The sequence below is a fragment of the Haliotis rubra genome, unplaced genomic scaffold (assembly GCF_003918875.1).
Source record: "Haliotis rubra isolate DU_JTF1 unplaced genomic scaffold, ASM391887v1 Scf622, whole genome shotgun sequence".
Taxonomy (NCBI): Eukaryota; Metazoa; Mollusca; class Gastropoda; order Lepetellida; family Haliotidae; genus Haliotis; species Haliotis rubra.
This window is the reverse complement of record NW_025767327.1, coordinates 121,504-146,020: the sequence shown is the minus strand read 5'-3', so window position 1 is coordinate 146,020 and position 24,517 is coordinate 121,504. Positions and strand designations below refer to the sequence as shown.

Here is a 24,517-nt window from a genome sequence, read left to right as displayed (position 1 = left end):
AGGGACATAAAAATAAGCTCATTCACTCTTTCCACCATCAAACTGATGCAATTAGAATACCTTACAATAGGGCATTGAACCCAACAGTCACTCACACATCACTACCTAGTATTAATGTTCAATGACTCAACAAAAGTGATAGATTCAAAGAGACTATAAAACCGTCATTTGACTGAGTTTGTGTGTGTGGCGAACAATGATCAAGGGCCATACAGCCCCTCGGATACTCTGGCCAAGAGCTCTTCAGGGACCCTCATCCCAGAATCAAGGGGCCCTTTGTTCCATCGCGGTCATTCACCTACTACAGAAGTCAATACTCCCTCTTGAAATCCCTTTTACATGGAACTCAACAGCTGGTATGGAAGTTTACATTCACAGAAAACTATTAGGTACGTGGGTACCAACACCGTATCAGTGACATTTTTACTTGAAACATTGGTGAATTAGAAACGGAATAGAGCTGTAGTGGCAGGTTAACGATAAATCTAGCCATGCTATTCCCCTGCTAGCAGACATGATCTACGGCCATGGTGCCCACGTGGCTCTTCAGGGACCCTCATCCCAGTATCAAGGGGCCTTTTGTTCCATCGCGGTCATTCACCTACTACAGAAGTCAATACTCCCTCTTGAAATCCCTTTTACATGGAACTCAACAGCTGGTATGGAAGTTTTACATTCACAGATAACTATTAGGCACGTGGGTACCAACACCGTATCAGTGACATTGAGCTGTAGTGGCAGGTTAACGATAAATCTAGCCATGCTATCCCCCTGCTCGCAGACATGATCTACACATGGTCCCCACGTGGAGAGTCGAACCCGGACTAACAATTTGAAGAGCATTGTCATTATTATGGGCGGTCAAGCTTCTGTTGACGATGTAGCATGGCAGTGTCCAGGTTACAGGGGAGAACAATGTAGAGAATGGTGTGGGGTAATGAACGTAAACACCGCCAGAAGGGCTTGTGTAACCTGCCATCTGGAATACTGATGGTGCCAATGTGGTTTTCATGCCTGTCATCAATATGTTTAAGACATCCAACGTCCGCAAACGATTCAAAACAATTCCTAAAATTATCAAATGGCATAAATTGAAGAAAAGAGTACACTCAAAACAGTATTTTTCTTATGTGGAACAAAACGCAATTTTGGCATTAGTTGTTTGAAATTATGGACCTAGTTTTCTCACATTAAGCACAATATAAGTGTTGAAGTGCTATGTCATTATGATGCCTTTGTTTTCCGAGCAAAATAAACCAGAATTAAGCCCCTTAGATTATAACAAAATTGGTGCAAATTTAAACTGGACTCCTGTCTCCTGTGACTCCACGTTTATTTTCGTGTGACCTTGCCCTTTAAACTGAAAATGTTGTTTCATGGTTTCATGTACAGTAGATGGAATCCTTGCACTAAATCAATTATGTTGATATCAACCAATTGTGAACAAAAATAAAAGCCTCTTTTCTCCCGAAAAATCTGGCCTGTGGTAACATTAAAAGGACATAAACTACCTTCCTATAATTCGTTCGCTTTAAAACTAACGCCCGGAAGAATGGCGTTTCATTGTATGTTAGCAGAGGTTTTTTTAAGATGTTGCAGGTTAATTCCTTTGTTGAGGTATCACACCCCTTTATTATGGGCACCCTTCCACCTAATCTAACCCATCACCCTCGGCTTCCCAAAACCAACCATCTCTCTCCCTCCGTACAACAGTCATTACACAACGCTGTCTGTAACGTCACCACCCCACCTCCACCCCCATCCTAAAACTCTTCACCTCATTTTACCCCACATCCCCACCCCACCCAGAAGTTCACCCTCACCTATGTGTTAAGGACGTATGTGAGATTTATAGTAGCCCGCACCCCTGCGGGGCACGTGTGGGGTACTGCCTACGGCACGGCCAGACACCGTATGGACACAGGACTCCATATGTACCAGGCATGATAAATCAAGGTGATATTTCGATCTGTATAAGTGGTGGAGTGGCGGCCGGGCGTGAATTTGATTGACACAGCAATCGGTCGGATGTTTATATGTAGAAAGGTTAAACCGATGCTCGACATCGCGACGTCGAGATCAGGTGCTGTAAATTTACCAGGAACCTTGGAAAAACACAGTGATTACAGCTAACAGTAGTACGAACTGGTAATTCTGACAGTTCTCAGTTGTCCTTGTAGGCTATTTCTCTACAGCAAAGGTGGTGTCTTCGCTTCTGTTGTACAGCAGAATTGCGCATCAGAACAAAGTGAACTTTACTTCCGGGTACAGAAAGCATATACTTGTAAACTGAAATAAACATACCCATGTACAGCAAGATAACATATATATGTGAATTGATAGTTACGTCGTGATTGTTGTGCTGTCGAATCGTAAGACGACTGCACGTTATGACAATAATGTATAGATTCATTAAAAGCCACGTCTTAGTAGTGGCGCTGACGTCGTATGTGCTTACGCCGTTGAAGACGCTGCTGAATGGTAGTAACTACCAGTACTGGAACTGGCGCTTGGACAAAATTAGGTGAGTCTTAAACTTCGATCATCTGAGTATATAAGCGTAACTAAATTCATTATTTTCATTCTATCAGTTCGTATTCTGATGGTTCATTATAAAAGTCCGATGCGAAACCAGCAGAAAATAAGTGCATCGTAACTGCTTACATCACTGTAGCAGCATAGCGCTGCATTCATGTGAGCGGGCACTTGCTCAACAAATGAATAACACATTGTGAATATATGTATTAAATGTTTACTATGTAGTTATATTGATGTGTTGGCGTACATGTACCATATGTATTGTTTGTACATGCTTCTATAACTTGTTCTTCTTGTTGGAATAGAGTTCTATTAACGCTAAATCGTAACTCATTCACTCACAAAATGTATGTTTGTTAGATGAATGTATTACATCTGTAACATCACCTATACGTGCGTCAAGCGTGTTTATATAAGCAATAGTATATTTATACCCGGGTTCTAATAACGACAATACCCAGTGAAATCTTGATCAGATGATGGTGGGGCACAGACTGAATACTTTTCAGATATCTTTCTTAAAAAGGCGTCCAACAACTTGTTGCAGTTTTTCACAACACGCTTTCCAGATCATATAGCATATCCTTTTTGTGTAAAACGTGAGTCGAACAGTAATATACTGTGATAAACTATGAGGCCTACGGTAGGACATCTATAGTTTTCAGAAACAGTTAAACAGGTATTTTCTTAAACAGGTGACTGCATCCACTGTCTGGCGGGAAGGTCGGGGGTTGACTGGCGGGAAGGTCGGGGGTTGACTGGCGGGAAGGTCGGGGGTTGACTGGCGGGAAGGTCGGGGGCTTGACTGGCGGGAAGGTCGGGGGTTGACTGGCGGGAAGGTCGGGGGTTGACTGGCGGGAAGGTCGGGGGTTGACTGGCGGGAAGGTCGGGGGTTGAAATATGACACCTGCCTGTACATCGTGGGTTAAAACAAGGACAGGTCTGCTCGAGGTCAGAATAGTACATATGTTGGCACCTCGTGTATGGTATGTCAATTATGCAATGTAGGTCATCGGCTCATTGTACATTTAGCGTTTCAGGTACACAGATGACATTAGAGAGCATCTAACATGCATGGCATGGAATATACTTGAAGTGCCATAGCGAAAGATTTTCATGGTTTCAACATATGTTAAACTTACACAAAGTAGGATGAACATCGTAATTTCTATATAAGTATTTATATAATTACGTCTAAGATTAGTACATATTTTGAAAATTATAGAGAATGGTATTCCTTATGGATACAACCGGTGTTACAGGGGTCACAGAGTCTTTGGCCTCGTGGGATTAATGATATCTGCCCACTTCAGTATGAAGTGTGTCGTATCTCCAACAGGAGAGTGCAGTACGACATTTATTATATCAATATTATATTTATATTATATTATATTTAATATTATTAATATTAATGCTTAGAAGATATGGTTCACAACAGACATCCACTTTAAATAAGGAATAGGTACACAAAAAGGACTATTTCCAAATGCCATTCTTGCTCATGAATATATTGCAGTCGTGCTACAAACTCCGATATAAATAACATTAGGTAAGAAACTGCTTGATTTTCGCAAACATAGCCCAAAACCAATTTAGTAAAGGTATTTTTAACCTCGGATACCCAAATATTCTTGTCATTTACAGCTTCTATAACAACAGGTTACAACCCTTTCTGAGATAATTAGGGATATACATCATATGTATTGACTTAGACCAATAAGTGATAAAACGCTTGTGTGCTGAAAAAAACCGTGGATGCCTTCCGCACTCGCCCCTTATGACATGAACAGGTGACGAAGATTTTACCCCTAAAATTTGCTTACATGCTAAAAAATGTATCTGGGCAAATTCTTTATATTTACTCAACCCCCAAATTTCAGCTCTATATAACAGTATGGTTCACACGTTGATTCTATTTCTGAAGCCATGCCATATATTATTAAATAAAGAAGGGCTTAATATATAACCTTGACGAATTCCAACATTACACGGGTGTTGATTTTCAAGTTTATCGAAGGAGATGACATCTTTGTAGATCTACTAGAGTGATGTTGCTCGGCTTCGAGTCCCCACCATACCCAAACACACACACACACACACACACACACACACACACACACACACACACACACACACACTCTAACCGTGCCCTTTTTATGCTGATTGTCAGCTGTGACAATCATGAAACTAGAGGCGTCACAGCTTACAGGAAAGCACGTGTTCACCACAGCAGCCTCGCCCTACTAGTATCAAGAGTCAAAGCATTGCTGCAACAACAACACCAATATGTTCCCCCTCACATCAGCATTTACCCCTTGGTCAACTATGACCGGGTATTAACACGCTGGAATGTCACCAGGAACTATGTTAGTATACGCAATATATCCTACCCGTAGACATCGCGGTTCGAATTGGTCTTCAGCAACCCATGCTTGTATGAGACGACTAACGGACGGGATCGGGCGATCAGACACGCTGATTTATTGGACATGTCATCGTATCCCAATTACGCAGATCGATGCTCATGATGTTGATCACTGGACTGTCTGGTCCAGCCTCGATTATCTATAGACCGCCGTCATATAGCTGGAACATTTTCTCGCCTTAAATGGTCATTGCAAGAGTGGACGTGTTAATATGGCTTTCAGCGATAGCCCCGCAAAGTCTCGGCGCCAGTCAACAGAAATGGACTACGTGGAGCTCACACTGTTCTGCTGGTGGGATGTCCTTCCGTAGTTCCGATCCCTAACACTGAATACAGCAGTGTAGGTTGACATGTGGACACTTCTCACAGTTCAGGTATGCTGTGCTTGCGATACTGTTTAAGCAGCTTGGCTTCAACATGCACAGTGAGTCACACGCCTACCTATCACAGCATACCACACCCACCCTCTCAAGAGACTTGATGGGTGTGGCTCTGGATAACTTTCATGGGTATAGGTATAAATCGCTTGAAGGGTGTGGGCCAGTTGCTTTCACTGGTTCTGAGGGGTGGGTCTGAACCGCAGTCATGGGTATGGGTAGGAGTCGCTTTGAGAGGGTAGATCTGTGTCGCTTTGATTGGTCTTGTTCAGTTGCACACCAACACAGAGCAAACATCCAGTGACTCAGACCCACTCTTCAAGACCGATCTCGATGGAAAGGGCTCTGATGTGAGCTTCCATTCTGAAACATACACAGTTACCAAGATAACATGTAGTCAGTGAACCTCAAGGCCGAACAGACACCGAGAATCCGTCCAATGCTCTCTCTGGGGAGGGTATTTTGCAGCCTTACATGCACATACATACTATATCAAAACCATGCCATATAACAGTGTATGAAATAAGGCCCGTCCGACCGCCTGAGACGGGCTAGATTTCTGACGGAAGGTCTAAATTTACAGCTTGCCAGCCCGATGGTCTGGTAATTTTTTCGTAAATTTGAGTATATTCACCATATCTTGTTGTTTGGTCTGGTAAATTTGAAGTAACCAGCCCTGATGTCTGGCTTATTTCATGTACTTCATATAACCTTATGCAAACGAAATCTTTCAGGACGGTCTTGCATGCATACATACATTAAGTAACGTTTTGTGAGAAAAGCCAACGTCAAGCCATGGACTGTGAGAGCCGTGAGTGCATGTGCCCGATCTCATCTAGCAAGCCGTCTATCAGGACCACCCGGAAGTACGACAGGTGTCCCCGCCACGAGCGACAAAGGACACCAGAAAGTGACGTCATACATTGTAGCCATGATGGGAATCGATCCCGGGTTTTCGAACGCTTAGACCACATGGCTACCCCACCGCCCCTTATGGCAGTAGAAAAAAGACTGCAAATTAAGACGCTTCATAATCATACTCTGTGGTGTTTGTGGTGTTTGGATCGTCTTGACACAGTGAAGCAGTGACACCATGTAAAGGATGAACATGCATGATGTTGTAATCGAACGCTGTGGGACTGCATATAGTTAAAGCATGGGTTACTGACGTGCAGCAACATCCGTGTACAGTACACAGTGCAATCCTACGTCAATGGATATCAACTGACTGTATTGTCGGATGTTGTCGCTTGTGAACACAATACGTTTTATCAGCGTGTCATTAATATTACATGGGTCACAACAGTCGAGTCTGGACCAGTCAGGCAAGTGATTGACATCATGAGCATCAATCAGTGCAGTGGGACTATGACGACATGCATCCACCATATCAGCAACCCGGCTGACCACTCGATCCTGGGTGTCGCCTCTCACGAAAAACGGGTTCTGCTGAGGATTAATTCTAATCCTGAATCTTCAAAGATATCATGCAGTACCACAATCTATCTTCCCACTGGTGCCCAGGGAAAGATTACAGTGCGGAATCGGTCGAGAACTGAGACTGTGTGATTAACTCCGTTATCAACATGGTGTCGTCTATGTACATGTAAGATATGTATTGTAGTGAATGGTGTCAAGGACGGGGGGCGGTGGGGTAGCCTAATGGTTAAAGCGTTGACTCGTCACGCCGAAGACCCGGGTTCGAATCCCCACATGGGCACAATGTGTGAAGCCCATTTCTGGTGTCCCCCTCCGTGATGTTGCTGGAATATTGCTAAAAGCGGCGTAAAACCAAACTCAGTCAGTCAGTCAAGGACGGATGGTGATCTTCGGGCGTCAGTATGAAACACGACATTATGTCGTCGTCGATTGCACACTGAAGAAGGTTGTTAAAAGCTATTAGGAACAGTAAAACCTTAAAGACTGAAAATGCTTTTATGTAAAGTTTATTCATACAAACATTCAACCTAACATTCAACCAGTTTGAAAGCGGATGCCATCTTAGTCACGTTTGTCCAGTCTTGACAAGGTTACTTCCGGTTGATGAGGTCACTTCTTATCGTCTTGAGCCACCATGGGGGATATGCTGTCACTCAGTTCCGTGTCCTGAAAGTTTCAGGTGTGTAAATATATAGATATGATACATATAGTGTTATATAAATACCCACATTATTATTATTATTATTATCATTATAATATAATCATCGATACTGTCAGCACAATGACCTGACATAACTGTTAGGGGCTGTTTGGTAGCCATCGACTTCATAGATTCCTTTGTGTATATCATGTGAAACCCATTCAAATGATTGTAGTTATGCATACGGTATGTATATGTTCTTGACAGATTATGTTCTTATAGGGATACTCCAAGACAGACCCACCTCGACTAGTTTGTAGCACTTGCAGGCGCTCTCGACGCAGATGCCGATGCCGGAGTCGCAGCGGCTGGCACAGTCCACGTGTGAGGAACAGAGCAGGTTGGTGTAGACGCAGTAGCACAGGTACTCGTGGCAGACAGGGACGCCCCAGACACAGCTGCAGTGTCGGTGGTTCGTGCACTCATACATGGGGTTCTCTGTAGGTGTAGACAGACAACTGTTAGTGAGTGAGTGAGTGGGTAGGGCTTAACTCAGCTTCGTATTTCAGCTATATTACGGCGGGTCGGGTATGTGTGTAAGGAAAACCCATGGACACGCAACGTTGTCAAACCCGCAAGCATAGAATTTGACTGTTTAATCAAACATTCTGCTGTAGACTAGTTTAAGTGAGTGATTGGGGGTTAACGCGTCAACTACTACCACTACTACTACTCCTACTACTACTACTACTATAACTACCACTACTACTACTACTATAACTACTACTACTACTACTACTACTACTACTACTACTACTACTGCTACTTCTACTACTACTACTATACTACTACTACTACTACTACTACTACTGCTACTACTATAACTACTACTATGCTACTGCTGTAACTACTGCTACTACTGCTGCTACTACTACTACTACTACTACTGCTACTGCTACTAGCTACTACTACTACTGCTGCTGCTGCACTACTACTGCTGCTGCTGCTACTGCTGCTGCTGCTGCTGCTGCTGCTGCTGCTACTGCTGCTGCTACTGCTGCTGCTGCTGCTGCTGCTGCTGCTGCTGCTGCTGCTGCTACTGCTGCTGCTGCTACTACTGCTGCACTGCTGCTGCTGCTGCTGCTGCTGCTGCTGCTGCCTGCTGCTGCTGCTGCTACTGCTGCTGCTGCTGCTGCTGCTGCTGCTGCTGCTGCTGCTGCTGCTGCTACTGCTACTACTGCTGCTGCTGCTACTGCTACTACTGCTGCAACTGCTGCTGCTGCTGCTGCTGCTGCTGCTGCTGCTGCTGCTACTGCTGCTGCTGCTGCTGCTGCTGCTGCTGCTGCTGCTGCTGCTGCTGCTGCTGCTGCTGCTACTGCTGCTGCTGCTGCTACTGCTGCTGCTGCTGCTGCTGCTGCTGCTGCTACTGCTGCTGCTGCTGCTACTGCTACTGCTGCTGCTGCTGGCTGCTGCTGCTGCTGCTGCTGCTGCTGCTGCTGCTGCTGCTACTGCTGCTGCTGCTGCTGCTGCTGCTGCTGCTGCTGCTGCTAACTGCTGCTACTGCTGCTGCTGCTGCTGCTACTGCTGCTGCTGCTGCTGCTGCTGCTGCTGCTCAGCTGCTGCTGCTGCTGGGTTGCTGCTGCTAACGCTGCTGCTGCTGCTGCTGCTGCTGCTGCATGCATTATGCTGCTGCTACATGTTCATATTTTATAAAAGATCTGGTTGCCTCTACCTCGCCCAACCAGCATCTTCTGAAGTACCGAGTACCCAGTCTAAAGCACGATGTGCTGACGCTGCACATTACTCTGCCACGTGTGATGTCACGCGTGACATGACAGATTTTGACATTGATCTCCGTCAACAAATCTGTGTGGAGGAAACGGTGTGTTAACAGAGAGGGGTGGGATTTCTGATCATGTTATCACGCAAATACGATTTAAATTCCCAAATATTTACACATTGTGCTCTAGCCACGTTATCTCATTGACTTAGTATCACAGTATAACTGAGTTGTACCAAGAAATTCTATTTCCTCTGAGGAGTTAATAGTGTTAAGCCGGGTGGATGCTGTAGGCGAGGAAAAACGACTCACCAGGTTTGACCACGACCAGAAGAGACACAAGTGCCAGTGCTAAAAGCATGACTGTGGAGTATGCTGCCATCTTTCTTCAAAATCCCGGCTTGTTTACGGAGACACAAGTGATGTGAATTTGTCGTGGCAACTTATCTGCGTGGGACAATCGGCGGTTATCTTCCCGTGGATACAACTGTGAGGTTAAAACTGCTCCTTTATTTATATGGGTGACACTCGAGGGTTTGTCGAGAGAGAGAAATCCGGGATATCGTAGTCATTACTGCTTTTATTCCACTAATTTATGGCATTCGTCTCCTGTTTACACACTTCTCAATCCTCGTCAAGTCACGTGACACACTTGAACGAGAAAGTGGCGTGGTGTTTTATCGGAAGATGGAAAACAACAGCTTTACAAAAAATAACATCAGAACACTAACCGTTAGTTGTAGGTACAGTTATGATACATTTGCATGTAAATATTTTGTAGTGCGTGCATGTGCCAGTTTTGGGTGAAAACTCGGAATTATTAGAAAAAAAAACCGAATGCTGTTTACTTCGTAAATGAGTGCCAATTTTGGTTTCGAATAACATCTGTGTCGGTTTATCGAACAATTTTTATTCTTATCTGAACAAACCTATTAGTCAAACGTGATACACTTATGCTTGGCCATTGAAGCATGTATATGACATGATCGCCTTATGTGAACAATGAGTTTAAAGGCATCTACCCGGCTGGTTGGATAGCCAGCCTACCCTGCATTGGCTACAGCCCAGTGATCCTTGACTAATGGGGCCGGTAGGGTAGCCTGCTGGTTAAAGCGTTCGCTCGTCACGCTGAAGGCCCGGGTTAGATTCCCCACATGGGTAAAGTGTGTGAAACGCTTTTCTGGTGATGTTGCTGGAATATTGCTAAAAGAGGCGTAAAACCATACTCATTCACTCATTTAACTAATGCAGGTGACCGATGTGCTTTGCGCTTTCTACAGCAATATTAATGTAATGTCCCGATTGATGACAATATATTTTACCTGGGAAAACACCAATGTTGTATAGGACGTATACTGTAGGTTGACGACTTATCTAGAATCAGATAGCACATCGACCGAGGTCGAAGGATGGATCTTCGTCCTGGCATATAATTGTCACCTCGAAGTGTTTAGGTGTTCAACCAAGGAGGAGTGTGTTCCATATAGAGCGATTGAAAACACCATTTTTATGACCATGCCATTTTGTATAAATGAGAGGGAGACGCGTCTATATTCAACTCCAACAGCGAGCACTGCAGAACCAGGATGCTACAGTCCTTCTGTGACCTCTAAGTCATCAGATTCCAATACGACCGGAACCCTATTGGTGTCGTCCTGGTTCCAGGATCTGTAACAGAAAGACCTTGCACTTCAAGCCGAGTGGGAGGCCATGGGGGTAGTATAGTGGTTAAAGCCTTCTCTCGTCACGCCGAAGACCCGGGTTCAATTCCCCACATGGGTATAATGTGTGAAGCCCATCTATGGTGTCCCCTGCCATGATATTGCTGGATATTGCGGCGTAAAACTAATCTCACTCGCTCACTCAGGCCGAGTGGACTAATATTCCCCAATGTCATGTGAGTGAGTCACGAGCGAACACTTTAATCAATGGGCTACCACCGCCCCCATTCAGCCCAGAAGATTCCAGGTGGCTTATACAAAAGGCGGATACATGATCTATTAATGCAATTTATGTAATTCACGTTTACTGTTACTTGGAAGTTATTGAATTATCCTGTTGCTTTTTAAAAAAAATGTAGGCATGTGTTTATACAACACGTTTTAATCATTCACATTTTTTAAGAAAAGCAACAGGAAATTTCAATAACTTCCAAGTAACAGTAAACATGAATGAAAGACAATTAAATTCATAGAATCATACCAAACTCCCGCTCATTTGTAATAATACTGCTCTAGTTCAGTATGAAAAGTTGGCTTTGTATCTTTGCATGGAAAAATATGATTCTTTACAAAGACTAATTATGAGGTTTTAATAGACCATTACTTCCAGACTGGAAGCCAAATAAGACATGTCGTTTTGGTGATTTGATTTGGGTGCTGGTACTTAGCCGAAGATTCAGTGTTGGCAGCACTGGCATGATACTTTGCATAGGCGGATCCAGAGTGGGGGTGCAGGGGTGCGCACCCCCCACCCCACCACCAGCCCCACCCCCTTTGTGCTGAAAGTTTGTTAAATGACCATTGAAACTCGGGTGAAAATGAAGTGTGCACCCCTCCTTTTCTCAATAGTGTGCACCCGCCCTTCCTCAAAACACTGTATCCGCCCCTGCTTTGTTTTGTTTTGTATTTAGGTTGCTACCGCCCTTGTTCCCTACAACGACCTTGAACGTACATTCTGTACAGGAACTACACGAGAGATTTATCGAAACTGTGATCGGGCAGCTGTCACTGGAGAATGAGACGTGACAGCGGCACAGTGCACTGTGGGGTACAGTATAGACACAGGACTCCATGTGGGCTGTATATCAAGTAACTATTTCTACACACAGGTTCTATATATAGCAGAGGTCCCCTCCGTGGTGTGAAGGTGACAGAATAATCCTGCTCGCTCTTTACACAATTCTACCAATACCGACTCAGATTGTAAACGACCTAAACGGTAAACAGTCATATGTGTAGAGGTGACCAGAGGACGCATGTCCTTATTTTTAAGTCATATTGTGTGCGAGTTATTCTATGTAGTGAAGGGACATGTGTCCAAATTGGAATCTGACAATTAGTTTTTTAAAATAGAGAAACCCCATCTTCTTAAACCTGCATGTCGAAATATAACCCAGACATATTTTTTTAAATACAAATGTTCCGTGTAATACCTCTTTAAGTGTGTCGCGTTAACTAGCGGGGTGCTGGTGTGATCACAGACGTAGCATTTAACAGACGTTGTTCAGAGCGACGTAACAGACGTCCGTCCTGTACGTAGCAATAGACAGAAGAAACTCTTAACTTCTTTGAGTGGCATTTTAGAAGTTGGAAAGTACAATATCATATAAACCAAACTTTATGGAAAACAACTTCTTTTATTTCGTGAATGCGTGTTGTTCCTTCATGACAACGGTAAAAGAATCTGTATGGAAACCTCGCACTCACGAAATAAAAGAAGTTGTTATCCATAAGGTTTGTTCAATATGGAAGAAACTCTTGGCAGACATTTAATTTTGTGACCTTAGAAGAAAACACTTCCTTACGTCTACTGGGTTGTATTTACATGAATAGTTTGATCAGAACATACACCAAAAATGAATAGGTTGAAAATATCCGAAGGTCAAATGTTAATGAGGAAAATGAATACACATACATATACTCATGCCAATAATGGTTGTCACCCTCCTCCCATCCCAACCCCCACACACCTCACACCCCCACCTCACACCTCACCCCACACCCTCTCTCCAAATAAAAAAATTGAAGGGGGTGACAACCATTATTTTCATGAGTATATAAACACATACAGCACCCCAACCCACACATCCAAAGGATGCTCTGGTGTTTGAATGAACTGTGAACTGTGACAGTAATATATTATATACGTATTACGTGCCATTAAATTTCCTTGGTGTTAAAAGTTACCATAGTTTGGGTATGTTATGTTTATTCAGTAAGGGGGGCCACCGGCCCTTTATACACATACATGCCAGAAGGATTCAAGATATGACATGAAGCGCCATAAAAGTGACGGATAGAGGTATAATTGTAAAGAGATGTAAACACAAGATGAGCAGGATGGAAAATATCTCATACGTTTTTTCATAGCTAAAAATATATATTTAGCAAGGTTGTAAATAACAGTATTATTTTGAGAAGTAAACAGTAGAGCTATAGCTTGTTTTCAGAAGGGTATACATGATAAAAACGTGGTATGAGAGATGCTCTCAGATCGTGATAGAATGGACATTCAAGGCAAAAATGGTATTCATATTCGATCATAGGAAAAACACACAAGGGACACAACCGTTCGTTGCGTGCAAGACTTAAACGTCTTCCATATTCAATCATTAACATATGATTTGAACAGCGAAATCTACAGAGGACAATACAATATACCTTCACATTTACAGCACTAATGTAATATTCTTCTGACACAGTCATTTTTATCCGTCTGAAAACATCTAGTTTAGTATATTTTCAAGATCTGGAGCCCACGTTTGAAGATCAATATCAATACACCTCTGCTTAAATTGTATGAGGAAATTGTTTACATTTGTAATTTGTTGATCAACCCAAACATTTCCAAAACCATAGCTGAAGAGAAGTTTCTTAACTCTCAAAGCCCAACAATCAAGATTCATTGCAGCTAAAGGATACTGATATTTATATACTTTAAACAAAATAATATTCTTATCTTGACTTATTAACCTGGTCCAGTATTTCACAATGTTGTAGTAAGTATTAACCTTCAAAGAATAGCGACTTATTTCACCACGTGCACATATGTTCGGAGTTGTAATAGATTGGTGAAGTATTTGCTTACAGAACTTGTCATGAATATTTTGTATATTTGGTGAAGGATGAAAACCTCAAATTTCAGAACCAACAGTCACAGGACTATATGTATGCAGGTAGAGTGAAACACATAAGCGTACAGGTTTTCAGTGTAGTTTTATACTACGCTCGGGGCGGTGGGGTAGCCTAGTGGTTAAAGCGTTCGCTCGTCACGCCGAGGACCCGGGTTCGATTCTCCACATGGGTACAATGTGTGAAGCCCATTTCTGGTGTCCCCTGTCGTGATATTGCTGGAATATTGCTAAAAGCGGCGTAAAACGATACTCACTCACTTATACTACACTGAAAACCTGTATTCATACTTTAAATTACATATGTGTAAAGACAAAGCCACCAGCGCCATATGTCATGATAAGGGGACATCACGATGTGTAACATGGGTGAAACATTAAGCTGAGATACATGTACGTGAAGTGCCAGTCTTAGATCGTGTTGTACCTCAATACGAGAAAAATGCTTTCCTAAAATAGTGAACTCAGATTCTTTTTTTCATTATTTACATTTTATTTACTCTCATTTGCAAAATGATTGGATGATAAAACTGAGGTAACACTTATAAGAGTGAACTAAGATTCATGGCTTGACAAAGTCAGGGTTCGTATGTGAAAACACTTCTAAGTGAACTCAGTATCCTTAGTCAACAGAGCGCTTTTCTGTCTAAATGAAGTGAGTGAATGCGACTAAACTCACAACCCCGATAACACACCTCGTTACGGGCCACATGTGGCAGATAGCTAGTGGCTTAAAAAACTGCCACTAGTGATGAGCAAGTGGCCCACAGGCCTGATTAACTCAACTCGTGAAGTGAATGTATGAAATTCAGGGTTGCTTCAACTGGGTTTCCACTGTGCAATTTGTTACACATGAAATTCGTGTTTTATTGTGTATATTTTATTACATGTTTACGGTAAACTCTTTAAAATGTGTTATAACAGTGATGTTTGTCCATCGAGCAGAAAGAATTTATTAGTGGGTTTAATCGACAACGCTGAATTACCTCCCTTACATACAATCCAATCAGAATCTATTTTGCATTCGGAGCGAAGCTGAGCTTGATGTAAACTAAAGTTAGTCTTGACGTTTTATGGTGACTAAGTTGCGGAATATAGCCTTTGACGCATGCTCATCGTCAGTTCCTATTTATAGTATACATTTCACAATATTTCATTCCTCAGTGAAACTTACACAGATCAACATCACATTCGAGACTGTCTTCAGACATTTCCCTCAAAACAAAACAAAACAGTAAAGATCTTTCTCCACAGACGTAATATTCAGTGAAACAGTGTTTCATGAAACCCCCTTATAATATCTTTATTAAAAAAATATATTATAAAATAAGCAGTCATAATCACGCAAAATATTGCGACGCAAATACACAACATTGCTTCAATACGATCACTTACCAACCCAAACTAAGCCAATGAATTGTGTTTATTTACTTCAGGACATAATGTAGTAAGATATCTCATGTTGACAATCAACACAATTTTATTTATTTAATTTTATTTTATCTATCATAGTATTATACCACTATTGAGAAATTATTTGTAACAGAAATAGCTGTAATAATGCCCTAAATATTTTGAAAATAATATCTACATTTCTAAACGAGTATTCACGTTTTTCATTTCAGCGACAACAATAAACAGTCATGTCAGACAACAACAAAGATGAGGTAGCAAAACCTGAGGTTGAAAATCAGGCCGCAGCAGAAGCCACAGTTTCCAGCGAAGATGAACTTGAAAAGGAAGAACCTAAACCAGAACAGGCCATTGAAGATGCTCAAGAACTGGTCATTGTTGATCAGGATGCCTTTGTAAGTACATATTTTGGAAACTGTTGAATGTTGTGATGAAGGAACAAGAATTAGCTCTGAAACGTTGTATAAAGAATAAGAATTTGTTATCCATAAAAATACTTTTCATGTACATGTATTCATGTTCGTCCAAATTCTGAATGTCTTTCAAAAACTTCGGTACCATATCAGTTCTTGGGATTAGTTGTGTTTCAATTAATTGTAATATTTGAAGATAGGTCGTAGTGACCAAATGACCAAGCCATCATATTTTCTCATGATCAAACACAAACGCTTTGGGAACTACTGTTTTAGTGTTTGAAACACTTGACAATGGAACATTTCTAAGAAATTGTCAGGGCCTGAAAACATGTTTAATTCTTAGAAAACGCACTTCACTTACTGAAACGTCATGACTGAATATTTCTCGAAGACTCTGGGAAGTTTATGTTCATGATATATTAGTCATCACTTTAAAGTAGCAAGTTACATCATTTTACATTGGATGTGAAATTTGCCAGTACAATTTGCACAGTTTCTAATTATAAAAAAAAAGAACATCATGTTTTTTCTTCAGACTTATCTACAATAACAACCTGAACAGGAAAATCTGAAAAATCACGCTAACCAATTATTTTTGATGATTGCTCGTTGGCAATGAACCAGTCATCAATTGTGAGATTTCAACCAATTCCCAACATTATAGTCTGTTTGCAGTGAAAGCGTACCGATGAATTTCACTTTAAACAAAGAAGTAAATCAAATAAAGTGAAATAAAGATTGCGAATCCTCATAACTTTACCTTGCCAACTGAACATTAGTTTCAAATCGCTATTACTGGTATGTATTTCAAGGGGTATGCACATTAAATGAAATTCCGAGAACAAGAAGGGTTGGTTTCTACGGTAGTCTAAGTTAAGTTAACGCTCATCATGTACCGCACGTACATTTGTTTCACTGTTCCAACTACTGCGCGTACCCCCTTGTAATACAAACCAATAATAGCGATTTAAATCTATGATCGTATGTTAAACAACTTTTATCCTATGTTGAATAAAATTCTGAGATTTAAATGTTCAATTGGCAAGGTAAAATTATGAGGATTCGCAATCTTAATTTCACTTTATTTGATTTTAAATTTTTGTTTAAAGTGAAATTCATTGGTACGTTTTCACCGCAAACAGACTATAGTTGGGATGATTATATTGCTACTGGTGGCAACTCACAAAAGGCCCTTTCAACTAAAGTATTGCGCTCATTTACCATATTTCTAGGTTTGCCAGCATAATGACTTGGCTTGTGAGTTTCATGATATAAACATAAAACATCGTATCACCATGAGATACGGGGCTCCAGATAACTTTTCAGCATCAGGAGTACTTACTCCTTACTTTTTCAATATAGGAGTACTGGAAAAAAGTAGGAGTACATTTAGAGTATTGAATGGAAATTAATGGAGTATCAATCATCTTGTGTTTCGTTTCATATATGCACCACAACATTGCTAAACTTGTGTAAACAGGTCAATAAACAATAAAACAATACAATCAGATAAATATGTCTGTAAATGATTCTCAGATCATACACCATTGCTGTGGTGCGTATCTGCTATGTTTTCTAAATTATTTCCTACCGTAACATGTATATTTTTTATCTGTACATACGCCAATACGGCCCTTATCTGGAGCCCTGAGATAAAAGACCGCCTCCATGGTGTAGTGGTTAGAGCGTCTGCCTGGAGTGCGGAAGGTCGTGGGTTCGATCCCCAACCGCGTCATACCAAAAGACGTTAAAATATGGTACTTGTTGGTCCCTGCCTGGCGCTCGGCATTAATGGGTACAACAAGGACTGGTCGGCTCGGAGTCAGTATAATGTGTCTGAGTGGGGTATTCATGCTTCACTGCGGCATGGTATCTCAGTGGGCTAGCACTATAAAACCAGCTTCAGTCTGGGCTAGTACAAGCAGCCGCACATACACATACACACGCATGCACGTCGTCATATGAGCGAAATATTCTCAAGCACGACGTTAAACCCAATTCCACCACCTGAGATAAAACTGAATATTGTTCAGCATTATGTTCAACCCAGTTGTAATTTCTCCCGCCTCTTGTTGCAGGATGTTGATCTGAACCACAGTCGTATTGCTAAGATAGAAAACTTGGAAAATTTGACAAGATGTGAGGTAAGTGTGCAAGCATGGTGGTAAATGTTGCCAGAATGAAAACCTCCTGATAACATTTCCTGACAGCTTGAGAAGCAGCTCTAGACTCAAGACTGAGGAAGGGGGATATAAAATAGACTCCAATAGTTGTACGAGGAGCTAAATGGGTTGTGGTTGTCCATGACTCAGATGATTAAATGTCATCTTGCCCAATTTCCATGGATTGCTGTGAATGTTTGAAGACACTGGTTTGCCTGGTCCAGGCATGACATGTTTCCAGCATTTCAACATTGTCTTTCAGACACACTGACAAGCAATGTATTGCCATCCACAGACACTGTGTTATTTTCTAGTAAACAAGTCAACATAGATCATGTGATAGGTCAGTAGTGATAATATTACAGTCAGGTATGAGGTTTGTTCATTTTTCTATTGCAAGGTCAGCGTTGGAATTTATCGTCTGGTCACATATTAAAGGATTCTTGTTAGACATATTACAATATGTGTTTCAGACCCTGTGTCTCCGCCAGAACCTTGTGAAGAAGATCGAGGGTTTGAGCACTTTGGTGACGCTACGTGAGCTTGATTTGTATGACAACCAGCTGACCAAGATTGAAAATCTGGAGGAACTGGTAACCCTTGAGTAAGTCAACCTTCCACCACTACACTATAGTCTGTTTGCAGTGAAAAAATTACAATCTTAAATTCCCAATAATTTCTGGTTGTACTGTATAAAGAATGTGAGCTATAATATTTCTGTAATAACAATGGTCTGGTAATTGTATATTCAAAACGCACGCTCCATCCAGTGTATTTATTTTTTCTCCAGGCCGAGTTAAATGATGAACCCCTTTTGTTTTACAGACAACTTGACTTATCATTCAACCACATTAGGAAAATTGAAGGTTTGGAACAACTTACAAGATTGAGGAAACTGTTTCTGGTTCAGAACAAGATACAGAAAGTTGAAAATATCAACCATCTTGTCGAAGTGGAGATGTTGGAACTTGGAGCAAACAGAATCAGGGTAGGTGGTGACAGAATTAGGGTAGGTGGTGACAGCGTCAGGGTAGGTGGTGACAGAATCAGGGTAGATGGTAATGGAATCAGGGTAGGTGGTGACAGAATAAGGGTAGATGGTAATGGAATCAGGGTAGGTGGTGACAGAATAAGGGTAGGTGGTAACAGAATCAGGGTAGGTGTGACGGAATCAGGGTAGGTGGTGACAGAATCAGGGTAGATGGTAATGGAATCAGGGTGGGTGGTGACAGAATAAGGGTAGGTGGTAACAGAATCAGGGTAGGTAGTAACAGAATCAGGGTAGGTGGTAACAGAATCAGGGTAGATGGTAACAGAATCAGGGTAGGTGTGACAGAATAAGGGTAGGTGGTGACAGAATCAGAGAAGGTGGTGACAGAATCAGGGTAGGTGGTAACAGAGGTGTGACAGAATCAGGGTAGGTGGTAACAGAATCAGGGTAGGTGGTAACAGAATCAGGGTAGGTGGTAATGGAATCAGGGTGGTTGCTGAAAGTCAGGCTAGGTGGTAGCAGATAATGAAAAAGGGCCTGCCACGTATGATATTGAAGAGATAGGGATGTAGTGTTTTGTGTGTGGTCTTGTGCTTTCAGTTTGATTTTCCTTTACAGAATATAGAAGGCATTGACCAGATGACTGGACTGAAGAGCCTGTTCCTTGGGAAGAATAAACTCACCACATTGTCTGGGCTTGACACTCTGGTCAATCTAACCTGTCTCAGTATTCAGGTAACACTATTGTTCACTTTTATTTAATTTAAGGAGGCATTTTTTTTTAAAATAATGTCTTCAAAACATCTATTAAGGGATGTGAGGTATAAATGTTTGGTATGACAATTGTGGTGTATTTCAGCCTATACAAACAACATATGCAGTGAATCTGATTTTTCCTTCACAAAATAAGAACAATAGGGCAATAATCGAGGCAGGCTGTTTGGTAGTCACATGGTGAAACAAATCTAATAACTGATTGATAATCAGTTTGATTGTCTGCCTCGTTGACTGAGTTGTTGACTGACTCATTGTCTGCCTTGTTGACTGACTCATTGTTTGACTCATTGTCTGCCTTGTTGACTGACTCATTGTTTGACTCATTGTCTGCCTTGTTGATTGACTCATTGTCTGCCTTGTTGACTGACTCATTGTCTGCGGTGTTGTACTCATTGTTTGATTGTCTGCCTCGTTGACTGAGTTGTTGACTGACTCATTGCTTGACTCATTGTCTGCCTTGTTGACTGACTCATTGTTTGACTCATTGTCTGCCTTGTTGACTGACTCATTGTTTGACTCATTGTCTGCCTCGTTGACTGACTCATTGTCTGCCTTGTTGACTGACTCATTGTCTGCGGTGTTGTACTCATTGTTTGATTGTCTGCTTCGTTGACTGAGTTGTTGACTGACTCATTCTCTGCCTTGTTGACTGACTCATTGTTTGACTCATTGTCTGCCTTGTTGACTGACTCATTGTCTGCCTTGTTGACTGACTCATTGTCTGCGGTGTTGTACTCATTGTTTGATTGTCTGCCTCGTTGACTGCCTCGACTGATTGACTGACTCATTGTCTGCCTTCCTGACTCATTGTTTCACCTCCATTGTCTGCCTGCCTTGTTGACTGACTCATTGTTTCACTCATTGTCTGCCTTCCTGACTGAGTTGTTGACTCATTGTCTGTTTGTATTGTACTCATTGTTTGATTGTCTGCCTCGTTGACTGATTTGTTGACTGACTCATTGTCTGCCTTGTTGACTGACTCATTGTTTCACTCATTGTCTGCCTTGTTGACTGACTCATTGTCTGCGGTGTTGTACTCATTGTTTGATTGTCTGCCTCGTTCACTGAGTTGTTGCTTGACTCATTGTCTGCCTTGTTGACTGACTCATTGTTTGACTCATTGCCTGTTGTTGACTGACTCTTAGCCTTACTCATTGTTTCCCTTGTTGACTGATTGCCTTGTTGACTCATTGCCTGCCTTGTTAACTGATATGTTGATTGCCTTGTTGACTCATTGCGTGCCTTGTTAACTGATATGTTGATTGCCTTGTTGACTCTTTGCCTGCCTTGACTCATTCCTTCCCTTGTTAACTCACTCAATGCCTTCCTTGTTGACTGACCATTGCCTGCCTTGTTCTGCCAGGACAACCGTCTAGTTACGATACAAGGCCTGGAGTGTCTGGTCAACCTGGAGGAGCTCTACATTAGCCACAACGGCATCGAGAAGATCCAGGGACTCGACAAGAATGTGAGTACAGGGCTTTACAGGACCTGAAATGTTGCTAGCTTTACACTTACATGTTTGATCGGGGACAAGAAGTTTCCATAACAAGTCATTTGGGATGCACCAAAATGTGGCTGATTGAATAAATCCATTTATGAAAACTCATAAAACTGTCAGTAGTTGATGGTTCTTGAAACTTCATCTAGCATTGGCTTGAGACTTCTGAGCACACTAATGGTGAAGGTCCATTGGTTAGAATATCGATCTTCATGTGTAACCCATGCTTGTCATAAGCTGGAATATTGCTAAAAGATCGGGTAAAACCAAACTCACTCAGTCAGTGAGTGGTTGACACATGTCATCTGTTCCCAATTGCTCAGATCGATGCTCATGCTGTTGATCACTGGATTGTCTGGTCCAGACTCGATTATTTACAGACCGCCGCCAAATAGCTGGAATATTGCTGAGTGCAGTGTAAAACTAAACTCACTCACTCACTCACTTCTCATTCTGTGCAGTAACATCAGTGGAAGCATGGGACCCCTGTGGTCATGCATTGGATGGCCATATGTTTAATGAGTTCAGGAGTGGGCAAGTCAGTCAGAGCATGATGAGAAGCACATTGCTGTGGTCCCTGTCAGCATGGTGAGAAGCACACTGCCCTGCTGTGGAAGATTGAAAAATATTGCTCACAATCTTCAAGAATATTTCTTATTTACCCCTAGTGTATGTGCATGAAAGTAATAATAATTTTGCCAGATTAATGATATCATTTTGCATGTGTTTCAGCTGAGGTTGACAACTCTGGATCTTGCAGAAAATAAAATTAAGAAGATTGAAAATATTGCACATCTTACAGAACTTAACTTTGACCTCTACTATTTCTGTCATGAGTTTATCCGGCATCTTTCCAAATTCTGAGCAACCGTGAATTTTGGGTAATATAGCTGTCAATCGCTTCATACCTAATGTCTTATTTACCCTCCAAGCTGGAAAAGTCCTCTTCCATATCTCCTCGCTTTATGCATGGAAGTAATAAGTTTATGTTGCTATTTCCACATTAATGTGGGCTTTCCTGCGTTTTCTGCACAGTGGGAAAGTTTTCTTTGGTAGGCCTGAATAAGACACTACTGAAATATACTGACTGGACTCCTGGTCAACACCATCAATGATCCAACAGGATATATGTACATAACATGTCTATATTTCAGGACAATTATATACATGTAGATTTCAACTATGAAAGTGTGCATAAATCTGGTGGTAACAGTGTGTAAATTTGTAATTCAGTGTATATCACTTGAGTGACAGTGTCCTATGTATATCAGTTTAATGGTGATGATGTATGTACTTCAATTATGTAACGGTTTGTGTTGATGTTCATTTCAGTTCAATGACAACCAGGTGTCGAGCTGGGAGGATGTGGACGCTCTCATTCCCCTCAAGAACCTGGAGACTGTCTACCTGGAGAGGAACCCTATCTGGTATGATCCATCTGACAACAAGAAGGTGGACGTCAACTACCGGCGAAAGATCAAACTGGCATTACCGTGGATTCAGCAGATAGACGCAACCCTTGCACGATGATGATCAGCTGCAATTAGTGAATTCTTTGTCCAGGTGATCAAATGTGCTTTGAATTTGCAATTAAGTAAATTGAATATGTTGACAATAGATACAACTGTTTGAAGATGAGTTATATTGTTCAAATATCTTTATGATCAATTTTATATCTAAATCTATGTATAAATAAATTCATGTGTTTTTGGTTTTTAAATATTAAGTGTTATGGGATAAGCTTGAGTTATTTCTTCACAATAGGAAAGTAGTCATAACTACATGGAGATTTCTACCTGTTGATTTCACATTTATAAGGTTAAAGATGGGAACCTAATAGATCTGACACAGTTTGTGGCTTGGTTAATTAAGGGGTCAGTACGGGACAGGGTCCAACATGTTGTCCTTAGGTTCCCTGCAGTGCGATCCAGGGTTAAATGTGGACCTAGGTCCAACATGTTGTCCTTAGGTTGTCGGCAGTGCGATCCAGGGCTAAATGTGGACCTAGGTCTAACATATTGTCCTTAGGTTCTCGGCAGTGCGATCCAGGGCTAAATGTGGACCTAGGTCCAACATGTTGTCTTTAGGTTCTCTGCAGTGCGATCCAGGGCTAAATGTGGACCTAGGTCTAACATGTCCTTAGGTTCTCGGCAGTGCGATCCAGGGCTAAATGTGGACCTAGGTCCAACATGTTGTCCTTAGGTTGTCGGCAGTGCGATCCAGGGCTAAATGTGGACCTAGGTCCAACATGTTGTCCTTAGGTTCTCGGCAACGCGATCCAGGGCTAAATGTGGACCTAGGTCTAACATGTTGTCCTTAGGTTGTCGGCAGTGCGATCCAGGGCTAAATGTGGACCTAGGTCTAACATGTTGTCCTTAGGTTCTCTACAGTGTGATCCAGGGCTAAATGTGGACCTAGGTCAAACATGTTGTCCTTAGGTTCTCTGCAGTGCGATCCAGGGCTAAATGTGGACCTAGGTCCAACATGTTGCCCTTAGGTTCTCTGCAATAGGATCCAGGGCTAAATGTGGACCTAGGTCCAACATGTTGTCTTTAGGTTCTCGGCAGTGCGATCCGGGCTAAATGTGGACCTAGGTCCAACATGTTGTCCTTAGGTTCTCTGCAGTGCGATCCAGGGTTAAATGTGGACCTAGGTCCAACATGTTGTCCTTAGGTTGTCGGCAGTGCGATCCAGGACTAAATGTGGACCTAGGTCCAACATGTTGTCTTTAGGTTCCCTGCAATGGGATCCGGACTAAATGTGGACCTAGGTCCAACATGTTGTCTTTAGGTTCTCTGCAATGGGACCCAGGGCTAAATGTGGACCTAGGTCCAACATGTTGTCCTTAGGTTCTCTGCAGTGGGATCCAGGGCTAAATGTGGACCTAGATCTAACATATTCTACGTTCTCTGCAGTGAAATCTAGGGCTAAGTGTTGAACTGTGTCCTTGGTGTCGACGATGCTGTTTGTTTCAGCTGAAAACACAAGAGACAGATTTTACTCTTCACCTTGAAATATATCCATATCCTTGGAAAATTGTCCTTTGTACCGATACTGTTTCATATTGATTACCATTCCACAGCAGAAGACATGGCTTGTACTCTCGGGACAGTTGAACTTGTTTGTTGTGTTTTTAGATAGTTATTTGCTTACTCCACTCCTAGATTACTGTTACATTGTGTAGACTTTTGAATATCTTTCATTT

General features: G+C 41.9%; 1 protein-coding gene across 1 annotated transcript; it reads left to right on the top strand.

Annotated features, from left to right (window-relative positions):
• The first annotated feature begins 15,052 nt into the window (after positions 1 to 15,052).
• On the top strand, positions 15,053 to 23,740 carry LOC124256272 (protein phosphatase 1 regulatory subunit 7-like). The gene is made up of 10 exons (XM_046690242.1): positions 15,053 to 15,108; positions 15,678 to 15,860; positions 17,960 to 18,025; positions 18,517 to 18,647; positions 18,869 to 19,031; positions 19,653 to 19,769; positions 21,175 to 21,279; positions 22,045 to 22,118; positions 22,181 to 22,193; positions 22,645 to 23,740. The coding sequence occupies exons 2-10, from the start codon at positions 15,696 to 15,698 to the stop codon at positions 22,840 to 22,842; spliced, it is 1,032 nt and encodes a 343-aa protein (XP_046546198.1). The 5' UTR covers positions 15,053 to 15,108; positions 15,678 to 15,695; the 3' UTR covers positions 22,843 to 23,740.
• The last annotated feature ends 777 nt before the right edge of the window (positions 23,741 to 24,517 follow it).

Excerpts from the sequence above, each read along its gene's own strand:
- LOC124256272 (XM_046690242.1), top strand. The coding sequence starts at position 15,696 with ATGTCAGACAACAACAAAGATGAGGTAGCAAAACCTGAGGTTGAAAAT. Across the intron at positions 15,861-17,959 it reads TTGTTGATCAGGATGCCTTT|GATGTTGATCTGAACCACAG; the intron begins GTAAGTACATAT and ends CTCTTGTTGCAG. Across the intron at positions 18,648-18,868 it reads GAGGAACTGGTAACCCTTGA|ACAACTTGACTTATCATTCA; the intron begins GTAAGTCAACCT and ends TTTGTTTTACAG.